Source organism: Quercus robur, chromosome 5, assembly GCF_932294415.1.
Source record: "Quercus robur chromosome 5, dhQueRobu3.1, whole genome shotgun sequence".
Classification (NCBI taxonomy): Eukaryota; Viridiplantae; Streptophyta; class Magnoliopsida; order Fagales; family Fagaceae; genus Quercus; species Quercus robur.
Window position 1 is genome coordinate 5276858 of NC_065538.1, and position 25147 is coordinate 5302004.

General features: G+C 35.4%; 2 protein-coding genes across 2 annotated transcripts; both read right to left on the minus strand.

Annotated features, from left to right (window-relative positions):
* Positions 1–3956: 3956 nt before the first annotated feature.
* Positions 3957–9712, minus strand: LOC126727706 (protein SIEVE ELEMENT OCCLUSION B-like). Its single transcript, XM_050433629.1, has 7 exons — positions 9542–9712; positions 9069–9155; positions 8180–8622; positions 7973–8073; positions 7776–7873; positions 5705–6178; positions 3957–4803 (listed from the first exon to the last, which is right to left on the minus strand). The coding sequence occupies exons 1-7, from the start codon at positions 9710–9712 to the stop codon at positions 4174–4176; spliced, it is 2004 nt and encodes a 667-aa protein (XP_050289586.1). The 3' UTR covers positions 3957–4173.
* A 9251-nt stretch (positions 9713–18963) lies between these two features.
* Positions 18964–19959, minus strand: LOC126727707 (uncharacterized). The gene has a single exon (XM_050433630.1). It carries the CDS (start codon positions 19957–19959, stop codon positions 18964–18966), a length of 996 nt encoding a protein of 331 aa, XP_050289587.1.
* Positions 19960–25147: the final 5188 nt, after the last annotated feature.

A 25147-nucleotide genomic window follows, 5' to 3' on the forward strand; every position in this document is an offset into this window, starting at 1 on the left:
GATGAAAATCCGAACTGAAAATCTGAACTTCATAAACCTCAACAAATATCTTATCTATCGAGCAGTTGTCGAGCCTCGACCTGAAACAACTCTCTTTAAATCTCGATAGATGCTAGCTGTCGAGCTTTAATGAACAATACTTTTTGACTTGGTTCCCAGACAGACTTGTATGGCTTTAACACTTGAACTTGAAACCTTATTTCTTGAAGCATTAAACACATCCTAGATCTACCCAATTACAAGTAAAGTGCATTTTGTCAAAAGATTAGCCAATTACATAAAATGTTGACATATGTTCCTAACATTAAATCTCATATGTCCTAACAACATTAGAGAGCTAAAACCCCTAAATCTTCACCATAACAATCCTTAGTTAGCCACTATTTGTAATAACCATAAATACACTCATCAAATAAGTCCACAAATCAAAAACCCATATACATAATCACAAGAATATCACCCAAGAAGCTCATAAATCACATGTATATCATTTCCAAAAATTAGATTAAAAGAACCTCTAACAAAAGAATATAAATATGATGAATTTTTACCTCAAATAATAGGGATGAGTGAGCCTTTAACTATTTTTTAAGAGTTTTCCAGTAAACTTCGCTGGAAAAAGATGGTGGAGGTGGTGGTGAGGAGTGGGTACCGGTGGGAGAGTGAGGAAGTGTGAGAGAAGAGTGTTGTGTGAAAATAAAAGAAAAGAAGAAAAAGAAAAATAAAAGGGAGAGAGAGGGCCGGCTAAAAAGGGTGAGGGAGATCTTTTGAGAGAATGAGTGGTTGGAAAATATGGGGTTGGCGGGGTCACATGTGAGGCATAAAAAATAATTTGACTTTTTTTTTTTCCCTTAACCTAGGCGTTACAAACACACCTCTTGAACACCGCCAGTAATATATATATATATATATAGAGAGAGAGAGAGAGAGAGAGAGAGAGAGAGAGAGAGAGAGAGAGAGAGAGAGAGAGAGAGAGAGAGAGAGAGAGAGAGAGAGAGAGAGAGAGAGAGAGAGAGAGAGAGAGAGAGAGAGAGAGAGAGTACCTTTTCCTTATTTTCAAGTACTTTTTATGCTTACTTGCTAATGATTTTCTATGCTCTCCTAATGCAACACTGAAAATGATTTAACTTGATGAGTTTGTGAGAGTTTGTTTAGACCCCTTAAACTAGATTTTTTAACATAATTTATTAATCAAGTGATTATTTAGATTAATTTTCAGATCTAGGTTAAACACAAATAAATCATATCATGGAAAAATGCAGAAAAGTAAATAACACCACGATATGATTACTTAGAAAAACCAATGAAATTAACCATTTCAAGGTAAAAACCTAGGGAGAATTTGAACTAACTATTCTCAAGGTAAACCAAATCCACTGTAAGAGAATTGAAGTTTTTACAAAAGATTTAACCCTAAATCTAATGCTACCTTATGTAATAACTTACTGACACAACCACATGTGAACTACGAATCCATGGACTCCTTCTCTTCTTAGATTTACAGCAACACAAGCCGCCTTACACTTGTGACTTTGAGACTCCACTCAAAGGTTTCAGATCACCTTCACTTATTGATCTTGATGCAGCAACTTCTACAACACTGGATCTTGAGTTTCTTCAAAGAATATTGCTCGTAGAAGACTTGAAAGAGCTTTGGATACAAAACCCTAGATCTACAATTAGAGGCACAAAATACACTCTTTTCTTTCTTGAAAATCTTTGAAAACGTAGTTAAGGTTTTCCTTTATATACTAGAAGTGTTTCACTTGAAACCCAAAACGTTTAAACAGAGTTTGGGCCGAAATAGAATTCTGCAGAAATTTCATGTCTGCAATTTTTGATCAGTCGGATCTAATTTTTGATTGGTCAGATTTCACTAAATTTGAATCCTCCTCTCTTCAACTTGTATTTTCTTGTGTTCTTACTTGTAACACCTTGAGCATTATTTAATAAACTCTATTGACTCTAAGATCTATACCTAGACAAGTTTGTACTCATGATTTGTTAATTATTCTAAACTTTTAGAACCTAACAGTTTGAATTGACTGTCACTGCATGTGGCGGCACACAATAGCTTAAGTAAAATGCACAAAACAAGATGGGTAGAGGTAGACATCAAGAAGAAATGTAGCTGATTTAGAATTTGAATTCAGGATAAGGTAGTGTCTAGTAAATTTTTATTTTTTATTTTTGTTTTTGAAGCTCCTTCTCAATTCACTTGAAAGGGTACTCATAAAAACTCTAGGAGAACTGATCAAATCTATTCTTCTATTTCTGCCCAGAACTTTCATGAGTTGCCATCTCCCATCATCCAAGTCTATTAGTCAAGACTACCAGAATCTAATGGATCCCAATATATAAATGACTTCAGCTAATCCGAATCGAAATCTATGAATGATGTTACGATTGTTAAATGTCTTCTAACTGTCAGTATGTATGATTGATTTACTAATTGGTTCACATGTTATATTCTTACGCAAGTAGCAATAATTACTTTTGAAGAATGTAATGGCTGTTTTCTTTTGTATAGTTTCAATAAGTTCCGCAGATCTTTGTTTCCTGGACCAACAAAAGAGAGCAGTCATGACCATTTAACCTGTAACTTTTTAGCCTTTTCATGCCTATTTTACTGATTTGTCCATGGTCCTCATGTCTTGGTACTTCATTATCATGTTTTAAGCTTTGTTAAAAAATTTGTAGCTAAACAAACATCTTATATATAGTATTTCAACTAAGATGTTGAGAGTTCAATTAGCTCACCCTTATTATTGTAAATATTGAATTATAAGAATAAAATTATAGATCTTTAAACAATTGAAGGACAATTTCAATGGGTTAGAAGAAAATTCAATCTCGTGTCTTCATATTATAGCACGTGGTTAATTAATTTGTTAAGTTTAATACTTTAGGTATAATACATTCGGTTTTCAAATGAAATTTAAACATGTAGCTATTGTTTTATGAGTGCCCACAAATTATTAACGATCAAATTGAGATTAAAAGAGAAGAAAAAATAATAAATGTGATGGAAATTAATCCAAAAGTAATTTTGAAGTACTCATTGACCAACTTTTGACACTCATGAAGATGATTTCAACCTGTCATCTTAAGCCTCCAAAAAACAACCACAACGAAACAGTGTCAAAAGTTATTGTCAATTTATACACACCATATTTAAAATTTTTGAATCTCCAATTAATCTCTTGACTTCTCTTATATTTTAGGAATCTAATTCCATAAAATATAAATTTTAGTAATCCCTTGATAAAATGATTATATGATTTTTGAATAATTAATTTTCAATAAATATATTTCAAGGAAATTTTTATGTTTTTTTATCAAAATTATGGATTATAACTTTAAGAATAGTTCCCACAATACTATATGTGATTACCCAATAATGTATTGAGGTATTCATTATAGAAGATGCCACTCTTGCATATGTCAAAGCAAACTATGTTTTACGATTAAATCTACCTCTTCTTAGGATTAAGAGTTAATGCATTTAGCAATTGTGAGGTTGATTGTTCAAGTAAAGGTAGTTTATGGAATGATTCATAGTGATTCGGTCAATATATTGCAAATAATTCAACCTATCAATCAAAAATCTCTATTTCATGATCAAGACAGATAATTATGATTGATATATTTTATTCTTATTAGAGAAAAAGTCCATAAGCTAAAATTTATGAGTCACAAGGAATTATAGTTTAGATTTTCTACATGTTAATCTCATCAACATACTTTGTACGTACAATGTAATCCGTGATCTATTTATCAAAAATATATGATATAGTTATTTTGAAAACGTGAAACAAAGAGAGTGTAGTCGTTGCTTGGCTAATTCGCATATGCCATGAGAAAAGCAAACAAAAGACTAATCATTAAAAATAATAATAATAATAATAATAATAATAATAATAAAGGGTCTACAAATGCAAGCAAAGTGTCCTGAATACATAATAAAAACTCCCTCCAATTACAACATGAAAATATTAAACGATTACATAGATGGCATCAGATTTGCAACGAAATCAGGATGCTCTTTATTGTAGCATTGCACATCATAAAATTAAACTTCCTCATACTAGAAACAAACTTGGACAAGAAAACAATTATTTTGTAGAAAAAGTACTAGTGGAGAGAGAGAGAGAGAGAGAGTAGCACAGACATCTAGTGTTGTACGTTCTTGGTAGAACGATAAGCACTGTGGCAGCAGTTAAACCTGCTAGACAACTTCATGCGGTCCGAACAGAAAGGGCACATTACAGCTGCTGTGATCTTTCCAGCATCCTCAGCGATGTCGAAGTGGTAGCAACCAGGTTTTTCAGCTGGAAGCTTTAGAATCTCTCTATGGTAATTCAAGAATGAACTTGCAAAGTCAAACGTAGGGGTGATGGGTATCGTACATGGCGGATCATACTTCTTTAAGACCTTCAGAATTGTTGTGCCATGACCACTTTCCACCAATTTAGACCCTTTGCACAGCACAACCCATTCGGTACTCTCAGTCTTGTAGGAAAGTAACTTAAGGATTGTTGACATTACGGTGGACGATTCGGTTTTCTTATCTTTCCCAGAGAGTAAAATGTTCTTGATGTAGTTCCAGCCGAGGAAAAAGCTCTCAATGCCGTTCCAGAATTTCCATAGGGTAATCTCCCCTTTATCTTCCACGTAAAACAACTCAATGGAAATACTTGCAGGCTTAAAGACCTGATTCATGGCATATACTTGCTCTTTAAATTGTTTAATCCACACTGTATCCTTGCCTCCATAGAAGAAAATGTACTTCTCCTGCTTCATCTGATTGAACAAGAAATTTCAATGAAGGAATTTTATTTGATTGAACACAATTAAATTTGCTTGAGGCTGCATGCATGATTACGTAGGCTGCATGCATGATATTTTTTTTTTTTTTTTTTTTTTTTGTATTTAGTAATGTGCATATATATGCCACATTATTTAAATTTTAAATGTCATGACATGAGATAAACAGATGGTGATTGAGTTAAAAAAATAAAAAATAAAAAAATTCTTTGGGGAGGATGATTAATCTCACTCGTATAGATATGAAATTAAATAAGTATGTATGCGTTAAATATCATAAAACTACACACATAAATAAATAAAAATTTTAAATCATTATCTAAATCTATAGAATTCTTTTTGCAGTTGAATTTTTTTTTTTTGAAAAATTTTAGATGTAAAAAATATTATTATTATAAAATGGTATATATATATATATATTATCTCAACCCATATTTCATATGCTATTTATAAACTACGTGAATATTATATGAAACACTTTCTTTAAAGATTCGTTGGTGATCAAAATAATAAAATATTAGTGGAAAACCAAATGACATAATAGGAATGTAATAGAGGTACATTAGAGATATTCTTATATTTAAAAAAAAAACACACACACACACACTTATTCTAAACATATAATTAACCTATCATATATGTGTATCTTCACTTAATATATATATTAGAACTCACCAAAAAATATATATATATTAGAAGAATTATAATTTTTTTTATGGGATTATAACTTAAATTTTTTTGGGTATTATTTATAAATATGCTTACTGAACAATAAAATGAATCCATTTATTTAAAATAGGTATCTTTAATCCTCTCATCACCACTGGGACATTTTTATGTTTATGCATTAAATTATTGGAAAAATTAAAAAATTTACCCAAGTTAGTATATCTATATGGAGGCTGCCAAGCAAAATCTGTCCAACTGAATCCTCTCCATTGGGCAGTGGAGAGTCTGGAACCCCAGTAATCGGACGGAGGGGATTTATTCCCAATGCAATCATGTGATATGCATCTCGGTGAACCACCTTCCCTTGCGAGTTCATCACCACAACGATAGGCCTATTCTTGAATTCCCACTTCTCCTTAATGTACTGGATACCTAAATCGAATGAAAATTTTGGCAACCTGTACCAAGTATTCGGCATCTTAGACCGCAACTTCTCGAACTTTGTTTGCATTTGATCAACCGTCCAGTCCACAATTGGGATCCATATAATTTTGTACTGATCCTTCATACTTTTGTTATTATCAATTGAATTGAGAATTGAAATTTCATTTTCGCTAATGTCCAAGTCGGAAAAGAACAAAAAGACATTCTCTGTTTCAATTTCTTTAAGGTTGACCTGTTGCTGCAAAACAATTATCCAAAATGAGCCTTGTTAGGACTAATTTTTAGATGAGGTATACCTAATATTCAGTTGTAACAAGTGTAAGGGTGTTACTAAAACTTTATTTAAGTACATCGATGAAGGGAACATTACGAACATGCTTGAAAAATATATAGCACAGCAAAGCGTAACTAGACATATATAGCATAGACCAAACGTGGCCCAGCTCCAAATTCTGACTTTTCGTAGGAGGGTTTTGACCTTAGAGTGATTACAATAAGGAAATTACAAAATTTATTCTACAAATTTTACAAATTCATGTGTCATCAATTAAAGAAAAAAAATTTATTAATTAAATTATAAGTGGGGTTAAAGATATTACAAATTTTACTAAATAAACTTTACAAATTGTGTGTCACCAATCAACAGTAACCAATTAATGTCTTCATTAATTATGTTTTTGAATTCACATCATTTACATTCATTATTACAATATTATAAATTTACTGTCGTAAAATTTATAATATTTTTAGCATTTCCATGCACATGATATTTGGTTAGGATTGAGATCCATTGCACTGGGCAATACATTTTGAATAGTTTAAATAAAAAGTTAAAAGATTATATTTTGATATAAATCATTAGATTAAGAAAGTTAAGAAAGTTAGAGAGATTAAAAAAAAAGTTAAAATTTTTGAAAAAGTTGAAGAGCTATGAGCTCAGTTTGGTTACAAATTTTTTATTTACTTAAAGAAATATGAATTTAGATTAGGCTCGAGATTGATTAACAACTTCCCAAAGACAAACTTGTAAGATTTTTAAATTAATATTATTCATATTTTATTTTCATTGAAGTATATTGTTTTAATTGTCAAGAGTTTCAGATTTAATGGCATTATATATTATTTACATTTCGTTATAAAGAGAACTAAAATTCAAGTCTCCCTTTTCTACTGCTATATATATATATATATATCAGATTATCAATTCTTTTATACAAAATTTTAAAATGAAAGAATTTAAAATTTAAACATTTGATAAATGAAATAGCCATCATTCTATGATTATCTTGAAATTTTGTAAGGATATTACGTATAATAAGAAAATATAATCTAACAATGGAATTTTTTAAATTTTAATTCAATAAAAATTTATTAGATGATATAACATTATTTTAGGTATACTGTAACCCAATGTAAGATTATTTTTACTCGCATTTTTTTAGGATTAAGAGAAAGGAAAAAAAATAAAAATAAAAATAAAAAATAAGCTTCGCCTCTTGCCAGATACAGCTTGGTCTTCAAAATTCTTTAAACAACCCACTTTTCTTTGAACCTTTACAAAACTTGACCTAATCCTATGGATAATTTCTGAGTGTTTTAAGACCATGACATTTATCACAATATTTCTTACAACTATCATATGTTGTAAATTGTAACTAACTACTAATTTCGTTCGTATAGATATATCACTTTTTATCTATTACTCATTGTTTATCATATTAAAATTGTGATAAAATTATGGTACGAAAGGTCAAGATCATAGATTTTTTCATAATGACTTGCCCCTACTTCTGGTAGAGTTAAAAGCTCCAAAGGTATATGTTACAAGATCTAACCTTAACAAGTGACGTGAAGCCCATCTCGTTAAAGACCACGGTGATTTTTCTAGGATTATTCATGATTTTCACGAGCTTCCCGTAATCCTCCAATTTCGCTACATTAAACAAGAATCATTGGTCAGAATTTCAGAGCATTTTTTAAGCCATTATACGCAACAACATATCCAAGCTAGAATATCTCCTTTTAAGCTAACCTATTATTTCCTTGGTACGTTTTATAACCAAATTCAATGAGTCGACAGTGGCTGTGATTTTCAAACTGAAGGACGATAGTGATAGTTCCTCTGGTTTGCCCCTGAAAATTCGAAACAACAGTTAGGCCTAGCGCTTGGTTTATGTTAGTGGAGTCTACTCAAATGATGAATTCAACATATATAGTAAATTTTAGGGGCAAGGCTTACTCATCGTTAATGAGGCAACACATCTGAGTTGTGCAAGCTACCACAGTTATGATAGCATAGTAAACATCTAATGGGATATAGTACATGGCTTCTGACAATTCTTGTAAATCCTCTTCAGCATACCTATCAGATAGGCCTTCCAACACTAAGATGCAATCAATAGCCTCCACTGTGGACTTGATCAGTTGGTCAAGTTTAATAATCGCTAGCTTGTGTTTCTGAAGCCATGATTCTGTGACAATGGTTGGTACCCCCTTCAAGATCCCCACCCATTTGGCACTTTTGTCTGAAGCGTGAAGATGAGCAAGGAGCCAAAAATCTCCATAGTCAAGAGCAAAAGCTGCAAGTGTCAACACTGCCTTTGCATCCCATGAATATTTTGTGAGTTTTTCAAGTATTTTCTTCCCTGTATTACTTTCCTGACCAGGAGGCTTGCATGCCATCTGAAAATATGTATATGTCATAATTGTTATTATGAAGAATGCTAACATAAATATATATATATATATATATATATTCAAAACTGTTACACAAATTTATACAAAATTTGAAATTGTGACTTCAAGTTACGGAGTATAATTTTAGTTATTGTTTCGCATGTGTAATTCATCTTAGTCCTTAATCATGCCACCCACAAATAAAACAAAAAAAATAAACAAAAATGATTACCTTAAATGGTTCTGGAATTTTTTTTTCCTTATTTTAAATTTGGTTATTTCATATGAAGGGGAAGAGATTTGATAAACTACAATCAATGGAATATAAAGTGTAACTCTAAGAGTGAAATGTAGAATTTTCACTCTTATTATTTAATGAATGTACAAGATATTTAATTTTAATATTTATTATTTTGTTTGTTGGAGTGTTATTCTTTGAAATTATTAATTACCTCGCAGTAAAGATGCTTGAGTGTACACAATGATATACCCAAACTGGCTGTTGGGGGTTCTTCCTCCATGTTCTCCAGTTTATTACCCTACGGTAAGTCATAATTAGTAATTGTTAAAAAAAAAAAAAAAAAACCTTCAGAAGATATGGAAAACACTAATGTAGTAATGCTACTTCTAGTATTATAATGTAACGCTTACAAAATGGTGTGATAAGAAATGTAATTGTTGGATTTCAATAACATAAAAACAAGTACTAATTGTTTCTTGCTTGAGTTGAAATTAAAAATATCATCATCTGCTCGACTCAATGCCATTTGATAAGGCCATAGAGACGAGCTTGACAGAGAATGTTATTGATAATTTGATAAAGGAAGAGTTACCACTATAAATATATCTCAATCTTCACTTCCAAAGGAAAAAAGTTTAATAGAAAACGATGATAAAAATGGTTTTCTAATAAAAGAATATATACCATAACAACATGCTGAACAACATCACTGGCACGGTTGAGAATCTTTTTGACAATAGTGAAAACAGGGCAAACATCAAACTTTATGTCTGCATGAGCATGGGTTTCAAAAATTTGAGTCATGATCAGTTCCTTGGGCATGTTTAACACGCTCAGATCACTACTCTTGGCCATGGTATAAAAAAGGGAGAAGGGTTTTTAGAAACTCGAATAGGTTTAGGGCAGAAGAGAGAATGTTGGTGTGTGGTGTTGTGCAATAATCTCTCCTATTTATAGCCATCAGAACTGGATTAAGGTAACAAGCAAAGACTTGGATAGGGAACACAAGTAGGTTCCATCTAGGTGAGGTCCCTCTAGCTAGGTAGCACTCATGCATCAATGCACATGCGTGTTAATGGATCAGATTGTCAACTTCGTATGATTTTAAAATGACTTTCCTTGTTTGTCTGATTCAACGGCTAATAAAAACCATAGCATTCAAGAATTAGTACAATAACCACAAAATAAAAGGGTTAGCCAAATACTTAAGAAGTATAATATAGTAGTCGTGAGCTACACATTTAATTATCTTCTAGGTACACTTTTTTACCCACAAAATAATCCTCCGTAAAACCCATAGGATTCAAGAATAGCTAACCCCAAGCATTGCATTGGTTTTTACGTTGATTTGGGAATGAATTTCTGTATGGGTCCATATACTATCAGTTCGATCCTTTCTGATAGCTTAAGATTGTGTTTTTCTTTTTTGAAAGGCTGATAGCTTAAGTTGTGTTGTATGTTTTAAGGCAGTGTTAATTGCACGCAGTGTATATAGAATCATAGATACACTCTATCAAAATACACTAAAAAAATTGTTTTCAATGTATTTTTGCAATGTGTGTAAAATATACAATGTGCACTGGCTTTTCTCCTACGTTCTAATATGTTATCAGAAAGTTGTTTGTTTGTTTGGTTCCATGTTTAAGCCAAATTGTGTACTTGTTACGTCAATAAAATCGAGTGTAAACTTTGTAGTGAAATTTTATGTAATAATTCGAAGTAGTTTAAACATTCAACCTGGTCATCATCTCATCTGTGATACTTTTTTGTTCAATTCTTTTGCTTATATATCATTGATCCGGTTGCATTTATAATATTGAAAACTTTTGTCCTCTGCAAGGCTACTCTCCTTTTTCATTCATTCATTCATTTTTCCCCCTCCTTCTAAAAGGTTATCCATAGTTTTGTTTAGCAAAAGCACAAGAGATCTTTTAACACTGTTCAAAATGTTTAACTCTCTTCCGTAGCATTCAATTTTTGTAGTATAGTTATTAATATGGATAAGTACGATAATATTGAATCCATTTAACCTTTTCTTCTTTTTATTTTTCAAATTGAAAGCTCCACATCCACAGACATTGTTGATGACATATTAAAAATTAAAACTAAGTTAGAATTCTAATTAGTTTAACTCGTAAAATCTTTTCTTATAGAAAATGAATTCGGAAATTCAACTCCCGCCTTAAAAAAAAAAAATCAATTTATAAAATATGTAAAAGATTCTCATGGTCTTTAAGTCTTTCTGTGTAGGATCTGTAAAAAATAAATAAATAAGTAAATAAATTGAATTAGTAGTTCAGTACTATATTATAAAGGCAAGTACCGATAACATTACACACATGCAACCTGTTTTTTTTTTAATTATTTATTTTTGGAGAAATCAGAAATTCCTGAGTCATCGCTGATGATGTCATGATTACTACGTCATGCTTCCTAAATGCAATATCCACCTAATTCAAGCTTTGATATAACATCACATTGATTATGGTTACAGCATTTTGATCATTTTCAACTGCGCAAATGCATAGCATTTGATTTCTTAAATATACGCGGTGTCATGCATTCTCACGTACCTTACTCCTTCTCATGTTATTAAAAATAAAAAATAGCCAAGCATGACTTAGCAAGTGGGAGAAATATATCCCATTATTTAGCACGTGATTAGTTAATCGTAATTAGCTCGATATTTGGGAAATAATTTAATATATTGCATGTGGGTATAATTAATATTTTCCTTCAAATTAAGCAAGCATTTATCCCATGTGCAATTAAATTGGAAATTCCATAGATTTGGTTGATCATGATGTTATTAGAACTACGTCATAGTTCATACTTCCAAATAGAAAACTACAACTAACTCAAGCTTTGATATAAAAAGACCAGAAAGATTATCATTGTCCTTTTTTATGCGGTTATAGGCTAATAGCATTTCATATATTGTCAACAGCACACATGCACGGCATTATTAGCGTGTGAATATTGAACCTGCATACATAGTAAACTTCAATTGATCTTAAATTTGCGCGCTGTGTCGCATTTCTTTTCGCTCGCTTAGGGGCTTTAGTAGAATCTTCTAGTGACCCATTGGGTGTGTTTTCATCCAGTGATTTATACCCACAGATTAAGGGTTTTGTTTTTGGTGGTAGTGGCTTAGGTTTGGTTTTGGGTGATTTATACCCTTTATTGCATAAATCTCAGGTTTGGTCTAAATCTATTTGAGGGGTCTTAAGGAGGGAAAATATGGGGTCTGAGGTGAGGTCAGGTGACTTAGAGAGAGGCTCGTCTTCTAATGTCGGCAGGGAAGGGGCTAGGGTAAACACAGCCATCTTTGCGCCTTCTCACGTGCCTTCGTCTTCTTATCCTCTTGCTCCGGCCGTTCCCCATCCTTTCCATGCCCTTAAGGAAAAATGTTCTTTGAAAATAGAGGTCTTTAGCAAGTTCAGGGATATGTTCTAGTTTCCCAAGGAGACTAGGGCTCGTTTTCCTAGAAAAGGTGAGAAGGCTTGTTCCTTTGCTCATGGGGAAGTTTGTTTTTACGAGGCTACATTTTCGTGCGGCCTCAGATTCCCCGTCCATCCCTTTATCATGGAGCTTTTTCACTACCTAAACCTTGCACCAAGGCAGCTTATGCCCAATTCATGGAGAATCGTCATAAGCTGTATGGTGATTTGGACGACCATTGCCGATAGGGACATGATCACGCTAAATGAGTTCATCCATCTCTATCGTTTGAAAGAATCCAAGGATTTTGGGTATTATGAGTTCGTACCTTGGGATAGAAAGTCGCGTCTTATCATGATCTTTCGTCGTCCTTCTATTACTGGAAATCTAGATATTTCTTCGTGTCGGGCGACGGTTGGGAGACTCTTTCTGATGATTTTTTGGGGGACGTCCCTAGGTTGCTACGCCGGTGGGAAACCCCTTTGCTTGGTGTGTTTGCCCCTCATAAGATTTTTTTTCTTTTCTAACTTCTTGTTCATAATGGTCATTACTACTGATGTTTTCTTAGTTTTGTATTTTGCAGTAAAGGAGCGTCTTGAGCTCGAGAGTAAGTTTAAGGAGCGGGTTCAAGCAGCAATTAAGTACGCAAGAACTATTGATGATTTTGATGAGTTAGTTGATCCACGCACGTTAGCTCGTCATTGCTTAGGGCCGAAGCCCTCTCTTTACGTCCTCAGTACGCTTGATCGAGAAGAGAAAAAACGTGAGTTGCCTTGGCATATGGGATCATCTTTTCCACTTTTTCTTCGTTTTAATTCTTTGTTTTCTTTGGTGTAGAGATGAAGACCAAGTTTAACAAGGAGATGTACAAGAAGATCAAGGAGAAGAAGAACGAGCTCCTTTCCAACATTAGCCAAAAAAGGTTAAGGATTACAAACAAGGAAAAAGAGAAAGAGAAAGAAACGGTGGAGAGAGGTTTGTCCACCCCTGCCTTGGTTTTAGAGGAGGGTCAAGCAGCTTCTCCTGGCGTTTCTATTTAGGAGGTCGACCGTCCTTTGAAGAAGCAGAAGACAGGGAACAAAGGAAAAGACAAGATGGGCTCCAGTGTTTGGTTCGATGCCGAGACAGCTATGGGCCATGCCAATGAGCTCCTTACTCCCGGGGAGATGAAAGAGATTTCCAGCGTACCCTCCCACAAGATGGTAAGTCGTCACGTTCATAAGCTCGTGCAGGTAATCCTTCTTATTCTCATCCTTTTTTTTTTTTTTTTTTTTTTTGCTTCGTCCTTAAGCATTTGATTGCCTTTATTGACTTTGATGAAACTTTTCATTGTAAGGTGTTGGGAGAAACAATGCATATCACTACCCAGTATTTGGCAAATGAGGAGAAGGTCGTCGTGGCCAATTCAAAGGTGGAGGCGTTGGAGGCTGAAGCTTCGGGGCTACAGAAAGATTTGATCACTGCTATGGATGCTATTAACACTTCCAAGGAACAGATCAAAGTTTTGACTGAGCAGCTAGAGTCTGAGAAGTGGTTAGTGAAGCAAAAGGACGAACTTTTTGCAACAGCTGCTCAAAGGATGAAGGTTGCCATAGCTAAGGCCGTCACTGCCTTCCAGACCACAGATGAATATAATACTATATTGTTTCCGTGGTATTTCAAAGGCTTCGAACTTTTGAGGAGATAGCTGATTAAGCACGGCCCTGGCACGGATCTCGAGGAGTTGGATTTTGAAGTTATTGATAAAGAGATCGAGGAGGACGAGGTAGCTTAGGCATTGGCCTAGACCGCGACGTCTACTGGTGTAGAACCTTCCCAGACTAACAAGGACGATGACGATGCCGCTCAAGCTTGAACCTGTTGCCCCTTATAAAAGGTTTTTTTTTTTTTTTTTTTTTTTTTTTTTTTTTTTTTTTTTTTTTTTTTATGCCCTATTTGTTTTAGGGCTACTGGACACCTAATATTCGGATGCCCTACCTATTTTTGGGGCTTTTTGAATAGTTTTATTTTATACAATATGTCTATGCATTTGCCTTTACCTTCCTGGTTGGTTGATATCTTCTGCTAGTATTTTGCTAGAATTTACTCCTGGATGTTCTTCTTCTCCCTTGGGGACTTAGAAAAATTTTGTTGGCATATTTGTTTATCCTCGTCCTTTTATGGACTTACAAGATTTTGGTTTGTTAGAGGACGATGCCTTGTAAAAAATCTTTCGTTTGGGCAATGTTTATGTAGCTAAGAAATTTGACCGGATTTCATTTGGACGATGTACCTCCGTTCAAGGAATTTTACCATCTTTTCGTTTGGATGATGTACTTCCTTTCAAGGTATCTTATCATCTTTTCGATCTGGACGATGGATGTCCATTTAAGGAATCTTATCGTCTCTCTAGTTTGGACGACCATTTTGGTCTTTTGAGAAATCTTATCGTCATCTTTGACTTTTTCGTCTTTTTTATTTGGACGATGTACATCCATTTAAGGAATTTTATCGTCTTTTCGATTTGGATGATGTACATCCATTTAAGGAATTTTATCGTCTTTTTGATCAGGACGATGTACATCCTTTTAAGGAATCTTATCATCTTTATAATTTGGACGATCGTTTTGGTCTTTTGAGGAGGAAATAATTAAAGCGCATGAATTGCTGGATAATACTTGTGACATGTTGAATAATAACTTATGAAATTTTGAAAAATCACTTATTACATAAAAAAGTACGGAATCAAATTATGTTAATTGCTTACAATCAGGCTATTACTCATTTTCTTAATACCTCTTTAGATGTTTGACATTCCACGGATGAGGTAGCCTTTTTCCTTCTAAGTCTTCTAGATGGTAACTTCCCTGGTGTGAATAGTGGACGACTCTATAGGGCCTTTCCCAAGTTGGACCTAGTTTGCCTTGTGTTGGATCTATTGTTGCAGGAGTCACTTTCCGAAGGACGAGATCTTCGATGCTGAATTTGTTTAGCTTCACTCTCTAATTGTAGTATTCAGTTATCTTCTGCTAGTACTTGGCCATTCTTTGGGAGGCTTGGTCTCTGACTTCGTCCAGACAATCCAAGTTCTGCTTTAACTAGTCATCATTGCTTTACTCGTCAAAGAACTCCCTCCTGATGCTAGTGAGCCCCACTTCGACCGGGATGACTACTTCTGCACCATACGTTAGGTTGAATGGTGTTTCTCCTGTTGGTGTTCGTGCCGTTGTCCTGTAAGCCCACAGGACACTTGGTAATTCCTCGGGCCATGCTCCCTTTGCCCCCACTAACCGGGACTTGATAATCTTGAGCAAGGTTCGGTTGGTTACTTCTGTCTGTCCATTGGCCTGAGAATGTCCTGGTAATGAGTACTTGTTTTTGATACCTAGGCTCGAGCAAAATGATCTGAACCCATGACTGTCGAACTGATGACCATTGTCTGAAATGATCAACCTTGGTATCCCGAACCTGCAAACAATATTTTTCCATACAAAATTTTATACCTTTGCCTCTGTGATCGTTGTAAGAGCTTCCGCTTCGACCCACTTCATGAAGTAGTCAATTGCGACGAGTAGGAACTTCATTTGTCTCTTTCCCTATGGTAGGGAGCCCATAATGTCGATCCCCCACTGTGCGAACGGCCAGGGCGAGGAAATGGTCGCCATTTCTTCTCCTAGAACTCTTTGAACATTCTCATACCTTTAGCAACTGTCACCTTTTCACGAAATCTGCTGTGTCTTGCAGCATCATGGGCCAGAAGTAACCTGCCCTCATGATCTTCCTAATAAAGGATTTTGACCCCATATGATCTCTGCAAACCCCCTCGTGTACTTCCTACAGGACATAACTGGCCTCTTCCTCTTCTATACATCTCAAGTAAGGCTGGGAGAATCCTCTTTTGTAAAGCTCGTCATTTAGAACTGTAAACTGGGCAGAACGCTTCTGGATTTTCTTGGCTTCTTCAGGGTTTGGTGGTAATCATCCATCCCAAAGGAATGACAAAATTAGACTCATCCATCCTGAGCGGGTGTGCGTGGGGAAAGTTTAAAGCTCCTTGATGCTAGGGGAGTTTTGTTCTTCCAGCCTCCAATCATTCATCTTATCCTGGTCATCTACTAAGGCACTCTGGGCTACCTCATCAGCTTCTGCATTCTGATCCCGTGGGATTTGAACAAACTCTGTACGATGAAAGGTACTCACTAACCGGTTCGTCAATTTGAGGTATTTCTGCATTCTTGTATCTTTTGCTTCAAAATCTCCTCTGACTTGCCCTATGACGAGTTGTGAGTCACTCTTAAGCATGATATTTTCAACTCCAAGTGCCCGAGCTATTCTTAGCCTTGTCAGCAAGGCCTCATACTCCGCTTCGTTATTAGTTATAGGGAATTTGAGCTGGACCCGATACTTGAGAACATCCTTTTCAAGGGAAGTGACAACAACACCCGCTCTGCCTCCTTTCTGAGTGGACGATCCATCAATGTTTATCGTCCAAAGGTCTTCTTGGTCGCCTGCCTTCTCGGGGGTGGTGAATTCTGCTATGAAATTGGCCAATGCTTGAGCTTTTATAGCCGTTCGTGGACGGTATACTATATCAAACTGGCTGAGCTCGATGGCCCAGTGCACCATTCGTCTTGTGACCTTGGGTTTGTTCATCACTTTTTTGATGGGTTGGTCTATCATTACTATGATAGGGTTAGCTTGGAAGTACGGACGAAGTTTTCTTGAAGCCACTATTAGGGTGAAGGTGATCTTCTTTATGCACGGATATCGCACCTTAGCACCTTGGAAAGCCTGGCTGACATAGTACACAGGGAGTTGTACTTTGTTTTCTTCCCTGATCAAAGCTGCACTGACTGCCGTGACAGATACTGCCAAGTACAAGAATAAGTCTTCTCCTTCTTTGGATGGACTTAAAAGTGGGGGGTTGCTTAGGTAGCGCTTCAACTCTTGAAACTCTATTTCACATTCCTCCGTCCAAGCAAACGCTTTCTTCAAGGTCTTGAAGAAAGGAAGGCATTTGTCTGTTGCCTTGGAGACGAACCTATTGAGGGTTGCCACACTTCCTATGAGGGATTATACTTCTTTGATCGTCTTTGGTGAGGACATCTCGAGGATAGCCCTCACTTTTTCGGGATTTGCTTCAATTCCTCTTCGCGACACAATAAACCTGAGAAATTTCCCTAAGGAAACCCCAAAAGCACATTTGGACGGGTTTAACTTCATGTTGTACTGTCTGAGTGTGTTAAATGTCTCCTTGAGATCATCCAGGTGATCCTCCTCCTCTTTGCTCTTGACGAGCATATCATCAACATACACCTACACATTTCTTCCAATTTGTTTTTTGAACATCTGGTTTACCAATCTTTGATACGTGACCCTTGCATTCTTTAATCCAAAGGGCATGACCCTATAGCAGTAAAGTCTTTGACTGGTGACAAAAGCAGTTTTTTCTTGATCTTCTTCGGCCATCTGTATCTGATTATATCCAGAGAATGCGTCCATGAAAGTGAGAAGTTTATGTCTACCAGCTGATCAATTCTGGGTGAGGGAAAAATATCCTTCGGGCAGGCTTGATTTAGATCTGTGAAATCGACACACATTCTCCACTTCCCGTTTGCTTTTTTGACCATGACCACATTGGCCAACCACTCAGGATAGTGGACTTCTCGAATAAAATTTGTAGTAAGCAGCTTATTTACTTCGTCCATTATTACTTTGTTTTGTTCAGGGGCAAAGACTCTTCTTCTTTGCTGGACGAGCTTCTTCTTGGGATTTACATTCAGGCTGTGCTGGATGATGCTTGCTAGGATCCCTGGCATATCCTCGTGGCTCCAAACAAATACATCAAGGTTGTCTTTCAGGAAGTTGATGGTCCCTTCCTTCGTCCTTGGACTTAGATTTGTCCCTATTTAGGTTGTCTTCGCTGGACTTCCCTCAACCAACTCTATCGTTTCTAGCTTCTCGATGATCTCTGGTGTTTTTTCCTCGATTATCCACGTGTGGTTCTCTTTTGAGGCCAGGATGGCCTGGTAACACTCCCTTGCCAACATCTGGTCTCCTTTTATCTCTCTGACCCCCTGTTCTGTTGGAAATTTTACCTTCAAACAGTATGTGAAGGTAGCAACTTTCCAGCGGTTGAGGGTAGGTCGTCCTATGAACACATTGTAGTACGAGGGTGAGTCTACCACCAGAAAATTGTGTTTGTTGGTTACCTAGAGGGGGTATGAACCGGCCGTGACTGTCAACGTCACTATCCCCCTGCGGTATACCTTATCTCCACTGAAATTGACGAGGGGTGACTCGAAAGGACGAAGCCTTTTAGGGTCTACTTTTAATTGCTGGAAGGCAGAAAGGTAGATAATGTCAGCTGAGCTCTCATTGTCTACCAAAACTCTCCTTGTATTGAACCCTTCGATCATGACCATAATGACCAATGGGTCATCATGAGGTTGCTTCACTCCCCTGGCATCTTCTTCTGAGAAGTACATGTCTTGGTTCGTCCATCTTTGCTTCAAAGAAGGTAGGCTGTGAACACTGTTTACCTGCCTTTGGTGTAACTTTCTGAGGGATCTGAACGATCCCCCTGTGGTTGGTCCCCCCGTGATAGTTTTTATTTCCCTTAGTGCATTTTGTGGATGAGGTGGTGGGTGGTCCTCATCTCGTCGGGAACCTCCGTGCTGATCCTTTTAACCGTATTTGCCAAAATCTCCCCTTTTCACATACTGTTGTAGTTTCCCTTTCCGTATAAGTTCTTCTATTTGCTCCTTCAGATCCCTGCAATCCTCTGTATAATGCCCGTGGTCTTTATGAAAACGGTAATATTTTCTCTTATCGCGCATACTAAGTGATGAGTGGAGTGGCCTAGGCCATTTAAGAGATGGTTCGACTCTTATTTCGGTCAAAATCTGGTCAACAGGCATCACTAATGGTGTGAACTTCATTGGATGAGGGTTCTTGTCTTCTCTCCATCTATTTCCTTCGTCATTCCGTCGATCAGCCCGATCTCTTTTTTGTCCTCTTCGATTTTCCTCATTTTCCTTCTTCTTTTCCTTGGTTTTTTCTGCTCCATTTATGGCTGCCAAAGCTTCTTCAGCATTCATATACTTCTGTGCTTTTAATAACGCCTCTGCCATCGTCTTGGGAGGATTTTTAGCCAAGGAAGCCACAAAATCTCTAGACTTCAACCCTGCCTTAAAGGTCGTAAGCTGCACCTTATCGTCAGCTTCATCCACGTCTAGCATTCCTAGGGTGAAGCGTGTTACATAAGACCTCAAAGTTTCCTTCCCTCCTTGTTTGATGGTGAGCAAATGGTCAACAGTCCTTTTTGGACGTTGTTCGCCGACAAAATGACGGACAAAGTAGCTGCTTAGCTGCTCGAAATTATCAATGGATGACGTTGGCAACTTGTTGAACCACTCCCTGGTTGCCCCTTTGAAGGTAGTGGGAAAGGAGCGGCACAAAATCTCATCAGGGGGTTGCTGAAGACCCAGAGTTGTCTTGAATGTATTCAGGTGATCCAGCGGGTCTTTCAGCATGTCGAAGGGCTCAAGTTGAGGCAGACGGAACTTAGAGGGCACCAGGCACTCCTGGATGGCCACGGTGAAAGGTGAATCTGTCTTCCTGACTATCCTGTCCAAACTCTGGTCCGTCTTTCCTTTAATGGCGTTTCTCAATTCGTTCATCTCCTTTCTCAACTTCCTGAGGAGATCTAAGTTCGCCTCTTCTGGAGTGTTGTTTCGTCTCTTGTTATTGTTTTCATCATCATCTCTGTTGACGTCTGTACGGTTGTCTTCCTATTGCAGCCGCTACCTCATCTCCTGGTTTTGCCTGGTAAGTTCCTCCACAGTGGGTGCGAGTGACTGAATTTGCAGGGCCAACGCAGCAGGATCTTGGCTAGTATTGGATTCCATCTGGACTTGTGAGTTGAATGGAACAGTACTCTCAAATCATGTGTTGAAGAGTAATCGTTCCCCACAGACGACGCCAAACTGATGAAGTCCGAATCGTCAATCAAGTGTGATCGTCCAGATTGGAGTCGTCCTTAGCCAATCCGACCTTGAAAAGTGAATAGTGAAAAGAAGAAATGTGGGTCACTGGTGTGGTACCTGCCACAGAGCCTCCAATGCCAAAGTTAGAAAAATCAGCCAAAGAATGTTCAGAAATCAGTATGAAAAGGCTAGATTATTTCTTTGTATATGTATCTCTCTTTTTGGATTTCATGGCTATATATACATGTACACAGGTGTTTCCTTCTAGCCGTTGGTAGAGCCTTAATGGTGACTTTATTCTCTCCTGGTAACGCCTCTACAAGTTGTTAATGGCGGGTTATCCTCCCAATGGTATGGAGGCTAATCATTACTTTGTAACGGTTCATTAATGAGCGAGGATGGATTAGTTCTTCCTTGTTTGGTGACCATTACTGGCTGGACGAATTTGGGAATCACCTTCGTCCTTGCCCATGATTATGGACTACAACGGTATGATCGGGTCTATCAATATATACATATATATATATATATATATATAACTTTAGTTTTTTGATAACAATTTAGTTTTTTTTTTATAAGAATTAATATTTAGTTTTGTTTTTGGATAAATGTGGGGTGTTTCTTTTTGAACAATAATCTCTATATGTTAAGAGAATTTAGAAAGTTAGTTATGATTTCAAAAAATGTCAAAAATACCTTTAATCTAATTAGATTTTTGCAGATAATCTTTATTCTTAAAAAATAAAAAATAGGGTTAAAATTGCAATTCAACAAAATTCAAAAATAAAAAAGAAAATACTACCCAAGAAACCTTTTTTTCCTAAAAATTAACACATTCTCTATTTAGATATATATATATATGTGTGTGTGTGTGTGTGTGTGTGTGTGTGTATTCCTAAAAACTAGCACATACTAAACCCAACAATTTATTCCATTTCAAATCCTAAATTTTAGTTTCTTAAAAATCTCTTAATGTGTAACTTCACTGACAATAGATAAATTCAAATTTAAAAATTACATTAAATATTAGAACAGTAGGTTTTTTAGAACTATTTAGTTTTTTTCTTATTGATATTTAGTTTTGTTTTTAGATAAACATGGGGTGTTTTTTTTTTTTTTTTTAAATAATAATAAAGTATTAGAAGGGTAGGGTTTTTTTTTTTTTTTTTTTTTTGTAAGGAAAAGAAACAACATGAACGCGGGTTGTTTAAATTATTTTTCTATTAAAAAAAAAAAGTAAATATATAGTTGTTTTGAAAAAGTAGGTTAGTGGGAGAGTAACCTATTTTGATGTAATTATTTAATGTAGATCTAATGCTCTATTTATTCAACCTGTGAAAGGAAGATCCAGCTGGTTGATGATGATGTTATTATAACTACGTCACACTTCCTGAATGGAACTAGACTAATTCAATATTTGACATAAAAAGAATAAAAGCTTCCATTAAAAACAAATGGCCGAAAAGATTCTCATTGTCTTTCTAAATCGTTACAGACTTACATGAATAGCACGTGATTCACCTGCATGGTTACTTCAAATACTAATAAAGAAAGACTGTATTCATTACTTGTCATTTGTCAATCTCTACTAATGTGATTACCCTATTATTTAGTTCGTGATTAATCTCAATTATCATGATAATCGGGCAATTATTTGAATTTATGTTAATATATAGCAAGTGATTAATATAAAAATATTTCCTACAAAGAATTTGTCCTTTCCCGTTATTTCCAGGAACAATATCAGATGCTAAAATAGTTGGGAAGATATTTAATTAATATCAATTTAGTATACGAGATCTGAATTGATCTTGAATCTTGGGATCTCCCTACACTACCCATTTTCCTTTTGAGATGCCTGTTATACGGGTCAATCTATAAACATAAGATGATACAAAGTCTTTCCTCCACGAAAATTAAATTAATAATTAATTAATAAATAAAAATATGATAAAAAGTCTCTCTCTCATGTACTAAAATATGTATAAAGGCATCAAAAATATATTTCTCCGTTTTACCTTAAAAAAAAAAAAATTCCTAACTCTGCCATTGCACATATAAGAACTAAAATGCAAATAAAAGAGTAGTCAAGTTAACTAGTACTCTTAGGGCAATGGTTAACAATCTATTTTAGGAAAATTTTAATATCATTTTTATGAGAAATGAAAAAAAACTGTCAAAATATATTTTTTTTTTTTCCTTTTCCGATAAAATATTTTTTTAAATAGATTATTAATTATTGTCTTAAGAGCATCCACTAGCATTTTTTTTTTTTTTTTAAGAACTGGTTTATGTTAAAAGGTAATTGTGTGTAATTTTTTTACTATTTAATAGAGAATATATTACGCTAACATTAAATTTTGCATTCATGACACCAAGATACACGTGGGAGTATTATATTATATGTGAGTGAATATATATGAGAATGGTGGTAGATGTCCCTAGGGGAGAAAGCATTGGAGTGACAGCTATGCCTTTGAAAGGTGATCTTGGGAGTAGAGAAAAAGAGTTGGAATATTTGGAGAAGCCTGTCTCAAAATGCCCATACACAATTGTAGTGGATGGCTTTCATCGCTCTGACCGTCTAACACCCAAAAGAGTGAGTTTTTCACAATTAAACTAACTTCTCAATACACTCAAAGGGTCTGATGAAACAGAAGCTTACTTGTTAGAAATAAAGCAACCCACGGACGAGTTTAGCAAAAAATAAAGCAACCCACATAGTAGTAAATGACCCAACTGGTAGTCTGCCCTATTTATGCTTTAAAAAAATGCGAGATGTTTGGGAGGAGGGGGGCAATTGATCAAATTCAGCTGAATTTGAACAATTTAGCTTACTTTGTAATAAATTCGAAGCGGGAGACATTTGGGGCAGGGGAGCCCTGGCCCCGGGCCCCAACGTGATTGAGCGTATATTTTAATATGGATTTTTTGGATTTTAGCGAACTTTAATATGGATATATGTATTAGGTCTCTCTATTTCACAAGCAGGACAGATTATAGCATATAGTATAAGTTTGGTATCCTATAGTTTTTTAGTAGCTTATTTGTTACATACGAGATAAAAGATATAATTTTTTGGTAACCCTTGGTAACGCTGTTCTAATAACGTTGTTTGTATATTTTGGAAATACGTGTGAGTAAAAAAATGTGTAAAAATACGTATAATGTTGTTCAAAAACTGAAAATTATTGTTTAAAATGTCATATCAAACGGCTTCTATTTACTAAATATTTGACAATAATATAAAAATTGACTTAGTTCAAAACATCTAGTTTTCTTAAATTTTTTTTTTTTTTTTTTTTTTTTAAAGTTGAGAAATACAAAAATCTTTTTGGCGAATTGGACATGTAATATATGAAACTTTTTGCTATAACTGAAGGAAAGCAAAGAAATGAAACAGAGGAAATGGCAGCATTTTAGAAGAACAAGGCAAAAGATGCAAATGACCTCGTTTGCTTAAGTGAGAAGAGAAAAAAACTTTATGGCCTGTTTGGATGTTAAAAAATGGAGGGGGAGTAGAGTAGAGGGAAGGAGAGTAATTCATTTACTTTGTTTAGAAGTTTTTTAAGGAAGGAAGGGGAGGGATTTGGAGGGGTTTCAACTACCTCCAACCCCTCATTTTTAATTCCCCCAAATTGGAGAGATTTGAAGGGAGAGTAAAGCACATAAATTATTAAATATGTAAATTACCTAATTTACCCTTATTATATTAAAAATATTACAAGGCATTTTAACGTTAAAAAAAAAAAACACTGTAACCCTCAAGGTCTCAGTTCTCTCAAGCTCTCTGTGTTTTCTGTGTTCTCTCAAGCTCTCTCGGCGCTTAAGCTCTCTTGGCTCTCTCAGCTTACACTGGCTCTCTCTCTCTCTCACAACTTCTTCACTGTTCTCTCTCACGCCTACCATTCTCTCACAAAGGTAAACTCTATTTTTAATTTCTGTTTCATGGGTTTCTTTTAAGTTGAATCAAATAACTATGTTCTTAAAATTGTGATTTTATTGGGTAATTTCTTATTAATTGTGATTTTATGGGGTAATAACATGTTATTTGTGGGTGGGTTTCGAATTTGAGGGCTTTTTTAAAAAAATTTTAAAGTTTCAAAGTATTGCTCATAACATGTTTGATAAAGTGCTTGAGTGAGTCTAGATTGTGAACTTGCATAAATAATAGCTTAGTGTTTATAGCATAAATAATAGCTTAGTGTTTATAGCTTAGTGTATCCGAATATGACCAAGAAGTACAAGATCGAGTTCTCTGGGTGTGGGTGCAATGGAATCATCAATCACCAAACTGGTTTCGTGAGAGCTGGGTCTTTCTTGGTCTTTGCTTTCTTGCTTTGGCTTTTGCAGTAATAGAACAAAAATCGATTGCATTTTCTTGATGCTGATTCTTGTAAAGATGATACAATTCTTTGTGTCTATAATCAAAATCTAGTTTTAGGGTTAAAGTGTTTGATAAAAAGAATTCAATGAAAATACAGGTTTATGTTTCACAGAAAAAGGTTTGTTAATGATTTGTTGAGTATATATGGTCATATGGTTGAGTTTGGCTACCCAAAGATTTGAATGGTTCTGTCTAATATTTGGTCTCTGGCACATTTGTTCTAATGCATGTGATATTTGATTTGATAAGTGTGTGTATGTGTGTGTGTGTGTGTGATTAGCATTTCAACAAACCAATTATGGTAATCCAAAATTCCAATTATCCAGGCTTTCAACTGTTATTGCGTGCTTATATTGGGAATAGTAAATCCTAAAGATCAGATTGAAATGAAAGCTATGAGCATGAGGTGCATATAACCATTAACAGTACTCATAAAATGGGAAGCTCCCTATTTGTAGTTTTCTGCCCAAATTGCTAGTTTGTGAGCTGCAAAAT